This window comes from Cyprinodon tularosa, unplaced genomic scaffold (genome assembly GCF_016077235.1).
Source record: "Cyprinodon tularosa strain WSP-4 unplaced genomic scaffold, ASM1607723v1 ctg69, whole genome shotgun sequence".
Classification (NCBI taxonomy): domain Eukaryota; kingdom Metazoa; phylum Chordata; class Actinopteri; order Cyprinodontiformes; family Cyprinodontidae; genus Cyprinodon; species Cyprinodon tularosa.
Genome location: NW_024039440.1, coordinates 513154 through 533851, shown reverse-complemented (window position 1 = coordinate 533851; position 20698 = coordinate 513154). Strand labels below are relative to the sequence as shown.

Below are 20698 nucleotides of genomic sequence, written 5' to 3'. Positions count from 1 at the left end.
GTTGACTAGTGGTTCCTAGAATTTCTAAAAGTAGAATGGGAGGCAGATCTTTTAGTTATCGGGCTCCTCTCCTGTGGAACCAACTACCTGTCTACTTTTAAGACTAGGCTTAAAACATTCCTTGTTGATAAAGCTTATAGGTAGAGTGGCTCAGGTTATCCTGAGCTATCTTTATAGTTATGCTGCTATAGGCTTAGACTACTGGAGGACATAGGGACCCCTTTTTCATCATTCTGCTTCATTCTGTCTCTATTCTCCCTCTGCAGAATCTGTTAGTTTAAGCTCTAACGTTCTGCTCTCTCTGCTTTTTCTCATAGTAGCTTCGCCTCCTCTCTTCCTATTTGGCTATGTCACATTCATGGAGAGAAATATCAGCTGTGCTGCTGCTTTCAACACCTTTGTTTTTATATGTTAACTCATGTTTTACAGTGTAGTCCTGTTTATCTGACTGGCTGTATGTTTCCTGGACGGCCGCCTTATACAGCTGCCTTTTTGTATCTCTGCTTCTGTCTCCTTGAACCCCAGTCGGCCTCGGCAGATGGCCGCTCACACTGAGCCTGGTTCTGCTGTAGGTTTCTTCCTGTTAAAAGGGAGTTTTTCCTCTCCACTGTCGCTACAAGCATGCTTAGTGTGAGGGATTGCATTGGAGCCAATGAGTCAATGCAATCAACTGGTTTTCCTTAGATAGAAAACTTTGAATCTTTCAATTTGACTGTATGATCTGGTGAACTGTAAAGTGCCTTGAGATGACATGTGTTGTGAATTGGCGCTATATAAATAAAATGAACTGAATTCTAAGTAATACATTAAAAATGTGTCATTTTGAAGTAATGTTTACAGGACCAAAAAGTTGCTTTTTCATTTTAGTACTATTTCCACCCTTGTTGGTTTAGAAGTAGCCTAATTGTTAATTTCCTTTCCTCAGGAGAGATTTTGGTAAATCCTGGTTTGTTTTCGTACAGTAGTTAAGCTCAGTTACTCCCAGGCAGCAGCAGCAGCATGTTGCGGCCCTTCCTCAGTCACAAGGTCCAGACGTCTTTGTCTCTGAGGGGCCAGGGCGTTAACCTCCCCTTCTCATTCCACAACCCTAGCTCTCCACTTCTCTCTCAGTGATTTTTACCCTACGTGATTATTTACCACCCGGTTCATCCTCCGAGTCCTCTCCGTTACGGTGGATTCATGCTCAGCTCTCGCCCTCCTCGGTCGCCATGCAGAACAACCACCATAAGGAGCGCCTCTACAAAATACTGGTTATAGGAGACCTCGGTGTCGGGAAGACCAGCATCATCAAGCGGTATGTGCATCACAACTTCAGCCCCAACTACCGCGCCACCATCGGGGTGGACTTTGCCCTCAAAGTCCTCACCTGGGACCAGGAGACGGTGCGTCTGCAGCTGTGGGACATCGCAGGTACGGTGCCAACTTTTACGCACGGCGCACAGTAAGGGAAGGAGGCAAAACAAGAGGCCGAGCTGATTTTCTACTTTAATTCTTCAATTTATCTTAAAGTATTTTTAAAAGAATACAATACTTTTTTTGTAGATAAATTGTTGCATATTTAAATATAGCCATACTTTTATCTTTGGAAAAAAAGTGAAGCAAAGATTAAGCTTGTGGCTTACTTATGTTCAAAGCTATATTTGTTTGTCTTTAATAAAACCAACAGCAATCAAAAACTTTTTTTTGCTTCATGTCATGTAGACGTGAAAAAAAAATCATACTTGAGAGTTTTTGAGCAAATTGTGAACTAGTTCCCTATTAGAAAAGAAATAAAACCAATAACCATTATTTTTTTTATTTAAGAATACACTTGATAAGAAACGTTTTTCATTTCAGGTAAGAAATAAAATAATTATTTAAGTCATATTAACAAACGAGGCTTAGTTCTTTCAGGACAAAGATGCTCTTTGACATGAATGTTGTGGCTAATGGGGTTAAGCATGAAAACCCGGGTTTAAAAAAAGAGAGAGAGAGTTATCAGCCAATTGTGTCCAAATGAAATGAAATTTCTGCTTTTATAATCTTTTTTTTAATACATGTTTTTTAGGGGAATTACTGTTTATCAGGGCTGGCAGGTGTGACTGAAGTTGATATCTAATGGCTTCCCTTTCTATGCTTAAACTAAATGGATTTTCCTCAGTTTATAAGAAATGTAGACTGAGTTTGACCATCTTTATTTCAACAATGTAAAGTACACAGACTGATAAAACCTGAACTCTATTACTGTAAACTGAAAATAAATTGTAAAATGTTTAGTTCAGAAAAAAACATTATCCTTTATTCATTTAGGCCTAAAATGCGATTATATTTTACAGAACTAAATGGGAGCACATGCAGCATATGTCAGTATGTGTACTGTAATTTTTTTTTTAAACATTTTAATCTCTTCTGGTGTTCCCCAGTCTTCTAATGAAACTGTTTCAAAACCAATACCACACACAGGTTGTATTCACATTTAACATATTTGATATTTCGCTGATGTTGTCAGGCTCTTCTGTGTAGTTTTTATGATGCTTCGCTGATAGTATTTCTTTTTAACACCTCACATGTATGAAATAGCCATTTTTTGCTTTGCCATCATATTTTCCAGTTAATTCAATTTTATATGGGTACATATTGATATCAAGATAGCTTGGATTGTTTACATTTTTCACCACTGTGATCTTTATACCTACCAATATGGTTTGTTGTGTATTTACGCCATTTGAATGCATTATTTAGCATAAATGAGGAATAAAGATGCCTTTTGGGGCTGGAATGCTGGTGGGCATGATGATAAACCTGAAGGCTGCAACAGCCTCAATGTCACATGAATGTCGGCTGAGGTTTAGATGAATCCTCTGACCTGCTGCTCTCCCCTCCTGAGCGCTCTCTCCAGTAAGCGCAAGCAGTCATGTGGCTCAGCCTCATGTGAGGGAGATTTGAGGCCCAGGAGCCAGCTTACAGAGCTTCATTTAGGAACTGAAAAGTACTGTGAAGGCTCCCAAAGGTGGGGAAACTTAATTTGTCATGCATTGTTTCCCCATTTACTGCATATCATGACATATTAAGCTTTTTAAAGTTTGGTGTATTTTGAAAGTGTAATGTAAAGCTTGTACTTAATATATTGGAAGCATTTCACTGTGTGGGAAGTGGCTTTGTGGGTTCTTACAAGAGTAAACCCACTTCACTCAGTAATCTCATAAATCACTTGCTGTTTCTGCGCATTTTCCAGAAAAAACAACTTTGTTCTATTTTAGTGTAACATCTTTCTAAAGAGCGGAGTTCACAGAGTTGCAAAGCTGTTTGGATTGGTTTATAGAATACATTTAGAAAAGTGCATGTCTTCCTAAGAGATGAAAAGTCATAAAATATAGTTCAAAGTCTTTATCTTTAAAGTAATTCAGAATTTGTTTATCACAGCTAAAACATTTTCTCTGCATTTTTTTGGTGCTCATCATTATTCTCCAAAAAACCTCTATTTTGGATGTATTCTTCTTTTAGATCATTGAAATAAAACCTTCAAAATCCTCATTTAAATGGTTATTGTAATTCTATTTGTCTACTTTACATTTTTTACTTATGTTTATTTGTTAATTGTACTGTAGATTAGTTATTTTTGTATATACCTATTGTTTTTTTCCTTAAAAATCTTAGTTACCACTAGTGTTGCACCAATACCAATACCAGTATCTGGTGGGGCCCTGATCCAGCACTAAAATGGTGGTATCGGTATCGGCGAGTACCAACAAAAAGGGCAAAAGTTAATTTATCTATTGTCACCCATTCCAGGTAGGCAATAAAAAGTTCGACTGGATTCAATGTATTAGTCTTTTTTCTGCTTCACAAAGGTAGGCAGCCGCTTGACAAAGCCATGATGGCAATTATTTTACATCCAAGTAGTATGCAGTTCTTCATATACACACCACATCAATTTCACACAGATGGTATTGGTATGGTATCGGCCGATACTGCACAGCCAGGTATTGGGTATCAGTACCAGGGCCAAAAAATTGCATCGGTGCAACACCAGTTACCAATCTTTCTGTTCAGAACAGTTAGATTCAAAATCAAAACATACGTTTCTTTTATTCAGTTCACAATTAATCTCTTCAGCATTTTTTGGTGAGGTACATGGAGTACATTTACCATTTTAATTTGTATTTTTATCATATTTTGCAGTTTTGCAACCAGATTTTGTATTTTAGAATATTTTCTGAACTGGAGGTCTATTATTCTCATGTAAAAAAGAAAACATGAAAAAAAAAACATAGTAGAGAAATCAATAATTTGTATCTAAATATCCTCAGATAGATAGATAGATAGATAGATAGATAGATAGATAGATAGATAGATAGATAGATAGATAGATAGATAGATAGATAGATAGATAGATAGATAGATAGATAGATAGATAGATAGATAGATAGATAGATAGATAGATAGATAGATAGATAGATAGATAGTTTAAGCAAAGAGATCCACTAATAAAATCTGCTGGTCGTTTGTCAATTACTTTGACAATTAGTCAATCAATTAGTCAATAAGTTGTAGAACCTCCGTCTCTGCTATAAAAGTTGCAGGTTGTCATTTTTGGTTATTCTACTATGCAGAAAATCTACAATTAAGTTTCAGTGGAAAGCATCTACGAACATCAGTTACTCAACTGAATTTGGTTCCAGACTCTGTATTGGTTCTTGCTGCAGCTCAGGCTGTGTGCTTCAGGTCTTGTGATATGATTATCCACCTCAATGTCTTCCAGCCCTAACAGGTTTTCTTCCAGGATTACCCTTTATTTAACTCATCTATCTTCCCACCAACTGACCAGCTCCCTGTTCTTACTGAGCAAATATATCCGTACAGCATATCGCCATGTTTCACAGAAAGGGGTTGGCTGTCAAAGTAAAGGTGGCTAAACACAGATACAATCAATTCGGTTATGCAAAAACTTTATTTTCTATGTTCAAGTGGGGTACAGGGTAGGGATTGGGAGGTGAATATGTCATTGACTCAAGTATATTTTGGATATTGCTCTGTGAACACATGTCCAAATGGCTTAATCGAGCTCACATCATGTTCAAACAGTTATCTCTGCACACATATGGATTGAATTCATAACTTCCATTTGAAATATAAGAATTTAATAACAAGAATTATTCAACTTCAGATCAAACATATTTCAGTTAAAACTCTTGATTTAACAAGTTTAACTTCATTAAGATACTATATACAGATAGAAGACATGAAATGGTTAAAAACCATAGTCAATAAAATAATGCAATTATTTTTGAGAACCAAATAATGAAGTTTTTCATTAATAACTTGACATGCGTTCAAATTAGTTTTTAACTAATTTAGAGCGATCAAAAAAGTGTTCAAACCATTTCACAATGTAAATCCAAAGTGATTAATAAGACATTATTTGGCAAAATAATATTCAATGAAATGATTTGCCTAAATCAGAAACAAATAATGTTTTAGATTATGGATTATCAATTTCTGGGATTATTATGTTTTTTAAATCAACTCTGATGTACAGTAGCAGCCATTCAAAGTGGCCCTTCCCTGTCAAACGCCAGCCGAATGGCAGTCCACTTCCCTCCAACTGCCAGCAAAATCCCCTCCAACTTCCAGCCACTGGAGTGACCCCCCTCTTGCATTTTTTTTTTACTTTGACTCCACCCTTTCACTGAATTACAGGGTCTGACCAGGAGACGATGCTTCCCCTTAGATCTTAATGTCTACAAATCATGACCGAATGAATATTTTAGTATAAATATTGATGTTTAAAAATGAATTTTAGGGGACCAGCCAAGGACCCATCAAGGAAAGTGGGGAAATTTTGAATGGCTAGCACTGTAACTAACTTTTACCTGGCCAGATCCATCAGCTGTTTCTGCTGTCAGAGTCTTCTCTGATGTTCTTAATATGTACGTAAACAAAGTTGGACACAACATTGCCATTACTACAGTAGCTGACACATTAACCTAAATACAACTTGCTCGATAGCAAGACATTAACTTTCCTTTATTACTGATCTGAGCATGATAGATTTCAGCCTCTACTTCCTGTTTATTATAGCCATGTGGGATGACGTAAAATTATGCTTTGCGTCACTTGGTTAATTTGCTTCAAACCATACGAACACACCACAAATTCACATTTCCTTTTTTCAAACTTTTAAAAGTTCACTTAAATTTCAGTCGAATGGACACTCAGCTAATGTTTGTGAGTTGATCCCTTTTTCCCCAAGCACAGTGGGCTGCAGGATCATATGGCCCTGTGAGAGTGTCTGTGATGGTTTTGTAAGAGGGGTGTTTGCAGCAGTGCAGCAATTGTTCTGATGAGCCTACCGTACAGATGATGGCAAATGAGATCTGTCTCTCCACAACAGATTTATAGAATCTATGAAGCATCTTCATGCAAACACCAAAAGGCCTCTGTCCCCTCTTACAAAAGTCTTCAAAGTTGCATCTCAGGTTGAGTCTGTTGCACACGTGAACACCAAGCTATTGATAGTCCTCCACCACCTCCACTTCTTTCATGATTGATTTATTGATCTCACAGTGGGACGATTTACTCGTTACATTACCTTAGATAGTCAAAAAATAAAGAAGAAAGTTCCAAAGGAAGAAAAAGGTGCATGGGATCTATACAGTATATACACTGCATCCACATATGACAGCTTTTTTTAATATTATTATACAGGGTTATTGCAAAGGGCATTTACATGGGTATTTATATAGATGGATATGATTATAAATATATTTATTGCACTGTTTGTCAAATATGAAAAAAAAGTTGTCAACAGGATGTTAATAAGATTCAACTTAGTCCTGTTTCTCATGAAGCAGGACATTTCATCTCCCTTGTTTTGTTCATATTCTGGATAGGTTGATTGTTTCCACACTATGCAAACAAACCATCCTTTACTCAGCTTCTTTTCCATCTCTAGTTCACCCTGCGACTGCAGAGTCATTCTTTGCAAAAGACAAAATTCTGACTTGTACTTGAAGTACAAGTAGTGCTCCTGTGTTGCTATCTGATTAGATGGTTGACCCTTCAGTCTCACAAACTATAGTCTGTTTGCCAGGTAGTGTTTGATCCTGGTGTTTGTTGATGCCTCCATCTTAGGCTTATGGAGTTTCTGACAAATTCCGGGAGAATCGTGTTAAATGCACTGGAGAAATCGAAGAACATGATCCCCATAGTGCGGCCTGCCTTGTCTAAATGACAGAGGCTTTGTTGTAGCAGGTGTATGATTGCATCTTTAACTTCAACTCCACAATGATAAGAAAACTGCAGGAGTTCCTGATAGCTGCTTGTTTGCTTGCTCAGATGGACCAACAGAAGTCTCTGCAGGATCTTCATGATTTGGAATTTCCAGACAAGAGAGGTCCGTTTCACAATGCAAGTTTAAGGAAAACACTAATTTTGTAAACTATAAAATCGGGGAAACTCAGAGTTTTCCATTTATTTAAGAGAGGTTTCTCAACTTTTGTGTTACTATAGTAACATTCTTTCTAGGGCTAACCTGGCCAGGAGCTGATTTTCCTCAATAAACTCAGTGCCCTCTGTCACTGCCCTCCTTAAGGCCACTCAGGCATGTAATTTCCTGATTTAGTCAGGAGAGTTCTGTCGTTGTTCTGGGTGAACAATATAAAACGCAGTCAGCACTGTAGGGCCTTAGACACATTAGTTGTAAAAAAACACAAACACTCCATGTCCTTTTAATGAGGATACAATCAAGTGGCATTAATCTTCAGAGAATTAAATATTCGTCCAGAGAAGTTACTCAGACTATGCATAGATGCCCTTTCATGTTCTGAAAATAATCAATATGAGCGCTACTGTTTTGCCTCACAATCGATCAAATGCTTCTCCAAACTTATCCGTGCTCACTTTGCAGCACTACACAGACTTATTAAACAACCTAAATAAATATTTAGTCAAGCTGAAAAAATGTCAAAACAGTCGCTTTTGATTTGTAGGTATCCACAGCTTAATTCTTACTAGTACAATTTAGTTTTTTGACATTCTGCAATTCAGTTACTCCTGGCAAAAATTCAATGTATGACATTTATTATTACGGTTCTGACTAGGAATGTGACTTTGACCAGGAAGAATTCTTTTTAATGTTATAACAGAGAGGTGAAGGCTTTTAATAAATGTCAAAATGGCCTGCCATAATGTATATTCTTACGCATTAACTCGAGCAGCAACCTTCGCCTATGCCATCCCTCGCCTTTACAGCTTTGTAGCACTATTCTTTCTTTTAAAATCCTTCTCCAATAAATTAATATTTTTTTAACTGTGCATCCAAATCTTTACTTCTAGTGATGAGAAATAGGCCTTTTCTAATAAGTGTTGTCATGGTGACTTGTCGAATCGGGGCTCTAGTGAGGGTATAAAGGCTTTTTATATTTACACACACGTTTTTCTCAGAGTGAACCTACTCAGAATTTATTAAACTAACTCACATTGGCTGTTATGAATCCAGAACTCCAACCACAGCTAAATTAATTCAGAGTGAAGGATTTAAATTTGCTAGTTCGTCAAAACTGCTTTGTGAAACAGACCTCAGGTCTGAGGACTGATGGCTGTCTCATGGAACTGTCTGCTGGGTCAGGTTAAGCCTGAAGAGGTGCTGTAGAATCCCACAGAGCTGCTCTGCATAGGCCTTCAGGACTCTAGAGCTGAAAACATTCAATTCAATCTCATCGGTTGCTGCATCAGTTGATTTCTAGACAGCATTTGGCTTCAGATTTGGGTGAGAAAGAAACATTTACAGTAGAAGTCTATGGCAAAGGGGCAAGATTAAAATATTTTAGCTGGCAGGAGAGAAGGATTCTGAATTTTGTCTTGAACTAAACTTCTTGAAGATTGTGATAAGTTCATCTGCCCAGTTCTCCTTCTGCTTGAAACCTGTCATCTTCCTCATCGTTGACCACACATCATATATATATCGTTCTACTGGATTTTTCTCTCCAGGATCTTCCAATACACCTCTTTGCTGTCTCATATCTAATTAGATTTTTTTAATTACTCCCTTTTTAATATTTAACAGAAGCTAAAATCATAAAAGATTTCAATTTGAAAGTGCAACAAAACATAATGTTGAATGGTTCAAGGGTAGTTTTCTAAGAGACTGTAATACTTTATTAATGAATGCTTAAATAAACTATTGCAATACCTGTTCTCTGTAGCACTCTGGAACAGAGTCATGACTCAAGTTACTCCCAGAAGATCTTGTAGAAATGTATTTTGTATACATATGGTAAACACTTGGCCACATAACATATTATCAATGTGTGAAATATTCCATTCAGTTAAAACATGGCTGCCATTGGAGCATTTAACCCTGAGGCATAACTCTCTGCTTTGTATTCAGCAATAAAAAACTTACGAGTGTAGGGACATGTTTCAAAGACAACCTAACTCCAATGTGTCCTTGAGCTCAGCTGACATCCTGCCAGCTGTTCCCTAGCTAACACCGTGCTTTTATCCACCTGTTCATGTAAGGAGAACCACAGGAGGACTCATCAAAGAGCGAAAAACAAATCTATTCTTCACATATTTTAAAGAATAACACCATGCAGGGTAGTTTAAAAAGTAGGTATACTTACACTATGGTATTTCTCTCCATCTGTTGGAAATCACCAAGAGGTTTAGTAGATTTGGGAGCTGATTGGATTTGAGTGGAACTTATAGTTGGAATAAACTCAGCAGTAACGAACATCCACCAGAAAAAAATTATTGATTTACTGGCATTTATTTCCAAATTCCGGATTTCACAGCAATACATACAGGGACTGAAACAGGATTTATTCTCACAGAAAATACGCATTTTGTAAAATAAAATAACAATGCAGCTATGAACAAACTAAGCTTACAAAATCCATTCATTTTCTCCATATGCCTATACTTGCAGGATTGCCTATGTCTCTAGTTATCATTGCGCAAGAGGTGGGGTACATCCCAAACAGGTTGTCAGCCGATCCCAGGATGATGTAGAACATAATCTGCAATATTTCTTTTACAATATGTGACAATATTGCAACACAAAATAAAATATTTAAAAAGGTAAAATTCAGAATAAAATATCTAAAGTAGACCTATACGGTATGTTTGAAAACAGCAAGATTCAAATTATCCTCTGTTACAGGATGCCACAGACTTTTTATTGGCTTTCTGTGGGCAAAGTCCATAAAAATTTTAATGAGTTTAATTTCAACTTCTTATGCATGATTGATAAAGCAGTTAGGAGACTGAGCATATGCGAAAAATCTTGGGGGCTACAAACATCAGCAAAGTTGTTCATTTCTGATTTGTTGTTTTCCTGAAAACTCTGTCTGCTCCAAATGAAGTCCTTTCGCTGGATTTCTCAAACTGTTAAAAAGCATAGTTATCCCAGTGGATCTGAATTTTTATATTATTCTGCCATTTGGGAAATGGAGATTATTATGGTGCTCTAAACTGACCTACAACATGAAAGTTTCTGTACAGAATTAAGGCTGTAAGAATAAAGCAATTGTGTGTTTATTGCAACATATATAAACAATTGGTTTTAGTTGTATACATTCAATTTATATGTCCTTGTTCGTTTATGTTTTTGTTAATGAGATGTGGGAGAATTATAAGGATTTTATCATGAGTAAATATGCTGTGATAACATTACTACATTACAGCACAGTTAGTGTTTTATGTTGAGTTTGATAAACTGTTAAAAAATCTAATTATTTCATTAGAATCATTTGTAAAATGTGATGTTTAATGCACATACTTAAGATATCAATGTCTGTTGGTGTTTTGCAGGTCAGGAGAGGTTCGGCAACATGACCCGTGTGTATTACCGTGAAGCCATGGGTGCATTCATCGTCTTTGATGTTACACGGCCGGCCTCCTTTGAGGCTGTCACCAAATGGAAGGAGGACTTGGATTCAAAGCTCACACTAGCCAATGGGAAAAATGTAGCCACTGTGCTTCTGGCTAACAAATGTGACCAAGGCCAGGAAGTACTGACCAATAATGGAATAAAGATGGACGAGTTCTGCCAGGAAAATGGCTTTGTGGGATGGTTTCAGACCTCTGCCAAGGTAAGAAAAATAGAGACATATGTGCCCACGCAGCAGTAACATTAAAGGGAGCCTCAGTGGTTACACCTCCTGTTCAAGGCATGTCTATTTTGTCAAAATGTCCTTAAGAGGCAGCTGATAACCGGATTCCCCAGGCTTCTGTCAGCATATGACCAAAAAGACACATTCAAAATTGAATCCAAACTATGTAGTTTTAGACTTCTATTTGCATTTGACTGAACCTTCAGACATGATGCAGCGCTCCTTTCCCACAGAGACTCACAGCAGACACTCCGTCTGTGTTTTTCCAGTTCAGCTGCTCTTATGGTGCTTTATCATCCAGATAAGGTTGTTCAGGAATGCAGTTAGAATATATTAGCTCAGTGTGGCAGCACAAACTCTAAAGGAACAGTTTCGTATCAAGCCAACATTTCAAAAAGAATCAGAAATTTGTCAGCTATATTTGTCAAGTGGTTTTAACTACATAAAATACTTTTATGTTTGTAACATCAGACCCTGCTTCTCAAAGTTTGACAGTCACTTTAAATGTTAACCATGTAGGCAGGATTTGAAACCTACAACATATATATAAAATGCTGAAACACGATTCCAAAATATAACATTGAAACAACCAAAAATTAAAAAATAAAACTCAAAGGCTAAAATGAGGAAAAACCAACAACAAAACAAAACATGGATTCATCAGTTTAATATGTGTTTACTTTTTTTTTTTGTAAGAAAACTAGTAACAGGAAAGAAACTGGTTATCAGTTTTGTAAAAAAAAAAAAAAAAAAAGTTGAGACACATACATATTCTGCTCTCTTTTTATGTTACTTTGAATTCCTGGTTTTATTCAGTTTTTTAGACTACAGAGAAGTTAAATATTGATAGCAGACATGCAAACAGCTGATTATGGTTCAACATGATCCAAGCTGTAGTGGTTTCAGGAAAATTCCACTGTCTGATTTTTTCAAAGAAAATTTTTAAAATACTAATTTCATCTTTGTTTGTAATTGTCCCTAATCCAGACATTTAATCTGCTTTCTGTTTTAAATTGGTTATCTTTTTAAAGTAGGTTTAAAGGAGCTTTAAAGGAGAAGTCCGTTCATATTCACAATTCAAACTTCTCAAAGTACTTTAAATATAAAATTATTACAAACTGTTTATTAAATGATAAGTGTTTTAATTAAGAGTAATTTTGATTTGAATGTGCTTTACTGGAGACATCTGTTTTTCAAAGAACACTACCGCCACCTACTGGTTTGCGACGTCACGGTGTGGTGTCGGTTGTTGATCAAGTCCCAGTGCTGTATCTGGTCTTTGTTACAACACGCTATTATCCAAGTCATCTTAAAAACATTATTTTTTTTAAATTGGGCTACATATTACATGTTTTTTCTCTGGCCAGAAGTTTGATGGCAAATCCTTCCTCTTCTATTTGGCAATCCCGTGGAGGATCATGAATTGGAAAGTTGACATAACCACGGTAAATGTTTTTTCACTTTTACCCGATGTATTACAACATCCAACTGCCATGCACGTGGACATCGTCAGTTTAACTATAACTGTCCCAAATTTAAATGGTGAAGTCCTCTGGAAATCTTAAATAATTGTTGTTGATTGCAGGTGTCTCTAGTAGTTCCTATTGATTGTGCATGTAAAGCTGGGAGAATGGCGCTTGGCTTACTGCACAGTGATGTCACTGCCGGATGATGTCAGGAGTGAGGTGTTACTATATTTGGGCAAAAATGACTGGTCCCAAACTTAGTGATCGCAATGAAAATTAATTTTTTCTTTTCTTTTACTGATTAACGCTTAATTCATTAAATCACAGGGTACGTATTAGTTTTAGATATAAATAATGATCCACTGATTATTCTTTATTGACTGGACTTTTCCTTTAAATCCAAGCATTTAATTACAGCAGTGTATTCTCTTGTTACTTGATTTTGACACTATACCATAAATGAAATGGAACTGTTTTGATGTGTATGAGATTAGTTTGTGCAAATATGTGAGGATAGAAGTTTTTTCTCAGGGTATATCTGTACTGGACCTCACTAAGGTATTCAAAACCTTGAGTTGCATGAAGAAAGCAATTCTACAAACTAAAGTTTTGTACAGTAGAAAGTCAAAAGAGGTTGCATTTTATGTTTGACACAAGTCATATAAGAAAGGCCCATGATAACTTAGGAGGAGCAGCAGAGATCCACAGCTCAGGTGAATAACCTTCAGTCTACATATCTATTAACTGTTTACTCCTACAATCTGTCCTTGTTGGAAAAATGGAGACATAAAATGACCAGCTGTGGGGGGAAACATTCATGCAAAAAGATGCACTGGGAAGGGATCAAAAATAAACTTTTTAACCTTCCTGTAAAAACATTAGAAATCCAACACTGCACAACGCCCTGGACACACAAGGCCTGTCATGAAACAGGACAGGTGTAACCGAGTCAGCCTCATCAGCTTAGAACCAATCAGATAACTATGGAGGTGATGCCAAAACTCAGAGTGAAGATCTCTGCTTTTGTAATTTTGTTGTCCGTGAAATATGTCAAGCTGTCAATACAAATCTCACATAAATGGCTTCTGTCATTTTTGACAAAAAAAAAATCAGAGAATTTAAAATGTGCTCTCTATACGTTCTTAATTTTCCATCGCCATATTGCAATATTGCAATAATGCTACATTCACCAGTTGTTGTCATTGTAGCAGAAAAGTGCTGCGGCATTATGGGTAATTCTGGTGTTAAACCCGGCGATTTTCGGGGCAATTTTCCAGTCGTGCGACAATCTTTCGATCAGGCCGACTTACAGGCCTGATCGTGCATTGTGAGTCCTGTACTGTACAGGGGGTTGCGAGCGGCGATCAGCCTCTCACGACCACCTCCCGATCAGGAATCGTGAGGTCGGGAGAAAATTAAACATCTTTGATTTTTTCCCGACCTCACGATTCCGAACATCATCAGCAAATCGCTCAGGGCATATGCGCAATAGAGACTGACATTTTTTCGGGAATCCCACGGATCACGGGATTCCCGTGGGATGGTAGTCAGTGTTAGTAACGAATACGTGATTGGGACGGTACAGGATTAAACATTAACGGGAGCAGACGGGAGCGGGAGCAAACCAATAGTAACAAAAAAAAACTAGGATCGATGGCATAAAATAAAATAAAAAGAAAAATAAAACAGTACTGGCGCCGCCATTTTGTAGTTTTTTTCCTTGAAGCCTACACTATAATGCGAGTCAAAAAAACTACATGACCCAAAAACCAACAGTGCTTCCGCTCTGAGGATTTCACCCGCGCTCAAAAGAAATTCAGATTCAATGTATTGGCAGAAATCTTATTGAAGACAACAAGAATGGGAGTGGTGCGGGAGCGGGAGTCATTCTGAATGGGAGCGGGATGGGATTGGGAGTAATTTCACCAAGAGTGGGACGCGACAGGATTTAGATTTCTACTCTGGCCCGGGATCGGGACAGGACACAAATCTTTTCTGTTGGAATGGGACGGGACAGGAGTGAAATCCACTCCCGTGTCAGTCTCTAATGCGCAAACAAGGATTCCTCTTTTTATTCTTCCTCTCAGATGTAAACACAGCAGCATGGCATGGGTGCAATGAGTGAAATGCAGTTATTTCTGTAAAATTGACAGACCGCAGTAGCCACGCTTGCTCAGCCATTTCTTTGTCCAAATACGTCGTCGCCTATTTTTTTAGGGCTTTCGGCACAAAAATGCACAAATTGCCCAGGCAGCGTGTTTCACTATAGTGTGCTTAATATCCCCTTCTATTTGTTTGGCTTCAGGATAGACGAGTCAGAGCAGCTCCATCTCACTGCGGAGCTGAGTCCGACGTGGGTGTAAGTCGTGCAGTGTGAGCAGGTAGATTGCATGAGAGCGTCGGGCCGAACATAAATCATGACCTGTGAACTCACACTGTACGACTAAACCGCAGGGTTTAGTCGTACAGTGTGAGCAGCAGCGGCGTGCAACGACTAAAGAAATCACACAGTGTACCCCCGGATTAAGAGTCACTTATTGTAAAGTCCCACCTCACATCACTGCACTGTGACTGGTCCATTCCAGAGCTGGCCATAGTCTATGTTAGTTTACCAGAATGAACCATGATCTGTGTAATTCAGTCTGGTTGGCCAGGCTAGCAAATTATAGCGCTGCAACATCTTAACTTAGGTTGGCTGAATAGAAAAATCCCTCATTTAAGAAGCTTTATTTGTAAAACATTTAGAAAATGATGTATCATTCTCACTAATTTTACATTCTGTATTTTCTGATGTACCAAAATAAATCTCCCCAAAATTAAAGGGTTTGATTGTAACATGAAAATTGTAGAAAAGGTCTTTCAATTACAAGCAAAATTAACAGACTGTTCACATAATCAGATTAACACTACACCCAGAAAAAGCTGTAAAACTATACTTTGGGTGAAGGGGATTTTACTTTCCTTCTTTATTTTCTTTATTAAAACGCATAAAAAATGAAATGAATAGATTCCCTTTTGGGATTCAAATTAAATGTGAGTAGTTGCTGACTGTAAGGTGAGATACACATTAACATTGTTCACACTCTGACTAGGAAAGAGTCGAATCTCGCAACTGGACTAGAAAAGTAAAAAATACCCCCCCCACACACACACACACACACACACACACACACACAGACACATTCAAACACCTGCACTGTTGTCTAAGGCGCATTACACAATGACCTTTAAAAGGATTGCACAGCAAATTAAAAGGAAGAGGATATATTCAGAGGTGACTGAATTAAAGCATATTGCAATGAAAACCTCAGTGAATCTAGTTCACATAGAAGAGATAAAAAAAAACGGTGGTGCACTAGCAGGAAGACGGCTGCTACATCTTAAAGGTATTGTACAGGATTTTCTTGAAAAAAAATGCACATGCACAACCCTGAGAGGAAACGCCTGTTGTCCAAGAGCGTGCACAAGCCCATTTCTCCTCATGCATGCTCTGTTTAAAAGTTGGTGATTGCATCAGTCATAGAAGCTTACTTTGTCCGGGCATCCACTCTAACCCCTAAATACCTCAATCGCTATATAACTATATAGTGAACTTTATAGTGAACTCAGTTAACTGAGTTCACTATAAAGGACAGATGATTACTGCTTTTTGCTCCCCACTGGTCATGTAACTCCTCCACTGCACAGTTACTGCACCATCTTTGTTATTAGTCGCAGCCGCTATGACAGCAATTCCCATAATGCTTTGCAAGGAAAGCTTTCCGCACATATCTACCTGTTCTAAGGCCTTTATTTTCTTCTCACACACTCCTTTTTTTCTTGCGACCCTCAGACATTTTCAGAGAATCACGATGAGAAAGGTCAGCTTCAATGACCGTTTCAAAGCGTAGCTCACCACACATGTACGCCTCAAAGGTCGCATGCACAGAAAAACATAGCTAACTGGAGATGAGCACATAGGAAGGCCTTATGTAAACATATCATCAGAATGACTGACAATTTGCAGGACCATTTATTTAGATGATCCTACCCGAAATAAAATATCATCCTCTATACCTTCACTCTTGCACAAATTAGTCATCCACACCTCCTACTAGTATGTAGGAACAAAACACAGTGCAGCTGAGTTTTTCTCTGGTAAACTTGTAAACACCTTTCACAAAGGTTTTGCTTTTTTGACATTTGTACAAAACATAACCTGTCATGTATACATTTAGCTAAACGTAATCATTAGTTACATGCAGTATGTCTGTGAGAGCATCATAATCTTGGATGCCTCAATTTTTATCATTATTTTGTACTGTGTAATGTTAGATATTAGTTAACCCTGTACTGCTGAACCACTAACAAAGCTGATATTTTCTATTATCCAGAGGTATCAAAAGTATTATTTGTTTATTACTCAAGTAGCAGTATAGATCCAACTTTTTCAAAACACGTTTAAGGAAGTTAAAGTATAAACTTCAGCTTTTCACTCAAGTAAGCGTAAAAATACAATTTCTAAAACTACTTAGAGTATAAAGGTTCAAGGAAAAAATGTTAAGGACAGAAGTTTTACTGCACTACCTTATTAAAGGAACATCTTTCAACAGTTCTGGATGATAACTTCCTCATACTTACAAATTTCACTTTACATCATCTTGAAAAACAATTTATTTTGGAATGTGATGAACAACAACTTGGTGCAGCACATAGTCCAACCAAAAACAAATTCATTGTCTGGATAAAACTAATTGTTTTGATGGTTTTTATTTTCTGAAATACCAACAGGCCATAACGAAAATGAGCTTAAATGAGACAAAACTAAGAAATCTATTTTTAAAATGTAAGGAGTAGAAAGTAGAGATAATTGCAAAAAAAAAAAAAATAGCCTAAAAGATGATTACTCCTGTAAAGTATAGTTAGCCAAAATTTCTACTTAAGTAAGATAACGAAGTATTTTAACTTAAACTTGGCTATTATCCTATTTGTGTCTTCCTTATGTCAGTATTTGTACTATTCCCTTGTATAACTCTTTGCCACTTGGTAAAGAAAGAATTACCTTTTTATTTTACCATGTTTTTTTAACTTGCTCATTGATTATTATACATGCTTCTGTTATTGTGACGCAATTAATGCAAAACTCCTTATAATTTGCATCAAAAATATGTAGCTATACAGCACATAAGTCTGAAGCACTGGGGCTTCACTGCATTTGTTTTTTACTGTTTCACATTAGGGTTGTATAGTAGTTTAGCACTTTGTGATAAAACATAAGATTAGTAATAGTATAGTATATCATACTATAGTTAAAATAGATACATTTAGGTGTATAAAAAAGTAAAATACATGCTAAATCAAAAGGGCAAATACGTGAAAAGGATACTGTTAGCATAAGGAAACCAATGTAAATACAAATTTGGAAATGTAAAGCAACTCTTTCTTAGATCACTGCTTTTTATTTTCATCATTTGTGCAAATGAATGCAAGATTGCATATAAACCACCTGCAGCCTTTTTATGAAAATCTCAGGCACAGTTTGTTTAAACATCATTGCTAATGACTAGTTCTTTATCTGAAAATAGTCCTGGTCCATTTGATATGCTCACTTTCTGTGTGCAGTTCATTGCCTCGTAATACAAATTAGTCTTTTCTCTGTTGTTGCTATTTTATGACCCAGAATGTTGTCTTTTTTTCCTTCTCAACTCTCCTCTCATTTTTTTCAGGAGAACATCAACATAGATGAGGCAGCAAACTGCTTGGTGAAACACATCATTGCAAGCGAGAATGACATGCTCCAATCAGAGGTTCCCGACACAATCAACCCTCAATTAGAGAAAGACAAAGGCGGGAATTGCTCCTCTTGCTTTCGATCTCAGTGAAAATGCCATTTGACGGTGGGATGTCCTTGTTTCGAGAGTAGTTTCACACAAAGCTATATCCGTTGGGACTTTTTTTACAGGCAGAGGGTACTGGTGCCAGTTCTTTTCTTGTTTGGAATCCTGGGGGAGGGGAAGAGCTGGCAAAGAGGCAGTTGGCTCGCGAATGTGAACTGGATAGAGTGAAAAAGAGAGATAGCTGCAGCTGTGGCCACTTGTCAGAGGCAGGGTCACCCCTGAGCATCTTCAAGCGTTGGCACAAACTCTTTGGTTATCATGGTGACACATTTAACAAGCAAATGCCCAGTGAGGTTGTAGCGAACCAGAGTGTATTTGTACTGAAGATCTGTGGAGCCAATTATTTCATACAGACTGTGGCGGCTGTCTGTCATTCTCCTGCCATACGTCCACCCCTGTTTTCCCTTCATCCCTTTTTTGTGTTCCTCTAAAGGGAATTACTGCCAACATATTTTGACTTTTATTAATCAAGTTTGAGCGAGCCAGGAAAAGCAAAAATACTTTGAAATATATAAAACCCTGCTACTTTACACAATGATCTGGTCATTATTTACTTTATATCATTACTTTTATTCCAGCAGGAATACTGGCACCAGTAATGCCATGTAAAGCATATGATTTGTATGTAACTAAGGTGCATTTTCTAACATACCCCATTTTATTGAATGTCTTCATCAGATAATCTTCATTGTATGTTATTTATAAGTGCACCAAAAATGCACACTTAAACTGTTTTCTCACTGAGGTTAACATTCATGCATTATGATGGGGACATATGTGAAATTCTTTGTATTAAACAAATCTGATGTACATCAAAGACTTATCTGTATTTGTTATAATTCAGTGGTTTTATATTAAATGTCTCTCCCACTGTGAAATAGTTGTAACTTTTGTAATTCTGACTTAAATGCAAATATGTATATGACTATGGACATGTTATACACAGCGAACTAAGACAGATATTATAAACATACAAATGTGTTATATGTTTTCAAAGTGTTGATGCCAAATAAATATTTTGCTGGATTTAACTTTTAAATGTGTGAGTTACTTACTATCTGCGTGCGGTTTAATAAATTAAGAGAGTATGGTAGATCTAGCTGCTGCACCTATTTCCCGCTAAATTCTAACACCATTTAAATAAAAAAAAGTCAGATATTCTTTCAGCCATCTCAAAACTTTCCTCATATTCAATTTTATTTAAACAAAATTTGAATGCTTCAAATTAATTTGTTCTCCTTTCATTCTTTTTTTTCTCCATTTTATATAACGCATGTCATGTTTAGAAAAGATTGACTCTGGATCAGGGCAACCACAGAAAAAGACAATTTGTTTTAAGAAAGTTTTATTGTCCAGGTGCAGTTTAAGCAGATGAGGTGCTGGTGGGCTGGTCGTGTCTAGTTCTGTTGGAAAGGAAGAGGGCACTGGTGAGCAACAGGCTGGCACTGATGAGAAGAGTGGAGGATGCTTAACTCACGGAGGTAGAGGCTTGGCATGACCAAGGGAGGGTGGTGTCCAGGGTCTGGGAGGGTAGTGCAGATGGTGTTAGAGGGTGGAAAGACAGGTGAGCTCATTTGGGAGGACCAAAGCAGACTAGCGATTAAAGGGTTCCTTTGATACCAAGAAGGTCCAGGCTTGGAGGTTCTCAGGCTTAAGTCATTGGTTCTAGGAAGGAAACAGAAACACTGAACTAAGAAGGGGGGTTCCCAGTGAGGCAGTGGGTAGCACTGCTGCCTTGCAGCAACAAGGTTCTGGCTTCCTCCCAGAGTCCAAAAACATGACTGTTAGGTCAATTTCCTTCTTTAAATTCTCCTTAGGTGTGAGTGTGTGCGTGAATGGTTGTTTGTCCTGTTTGTCTCTGTGTTTCATTGCTATGGACCTGTCCAGGGTGTACCCCACCTCTCGCCCGTAGACACCTGGCACCTGCACCCCTCGCGACCCAACTCGGGATAAAGCGTGTCAGATAATGGATGGATGGAACACAGAATTAAGAACTGGCTTGGAGGTTACTCGGAAGCGTGTGGACGGTCAAATACCATGCTGGAAGTGAGAAAGAACTGATGCCTTCCTCCTAGTTTCTGCATCTTAAGAAAGGCTGTAATTCGTGATGATGGGGAGTACCTGCACGTCACGCCCTGCAGTGAATAGAGAAAGAGAGCCCAGTCCTGCACTCAGGCTTAAGAGTATGATAAGGCATGCTGTCATGATGGGTTTTAGGTTCTTAGCCCACATGCAGAACACAACGGAGGCTGGGTAAAAG

At 37.6% G+C, this 20698-nt stretch overlaps 1 protein-coding gene across 1 annotated transcript; it reads left to right on the top strand.

Annotated features, from left to right (window-relative positions):
• Window positions 1–1018: 1018 nt before the first annotated feature.
• On the top strand, window positions 1019–19477 carry rab38a (RAB38a, member RAS oncogene family). Its single transcript, XM_038268019.1, has 3 exons — window positions 1019–1410; window positions 10795–11075; window positions 18268–19477. Exons 1-3 carry the CDS (start codon window positions 1209–1211, stop codon window positions 18421–18423), a joined length of 639 nt encoding a protein of 212 aa, XP_038123947.1. The 5' UTR covers window positions 1019–1208; the 3' UTR covers window positions 18424–19477.
• The last annotated feature ends 1221 nt before the right edge of the window (window positions 19478–20698 follow it).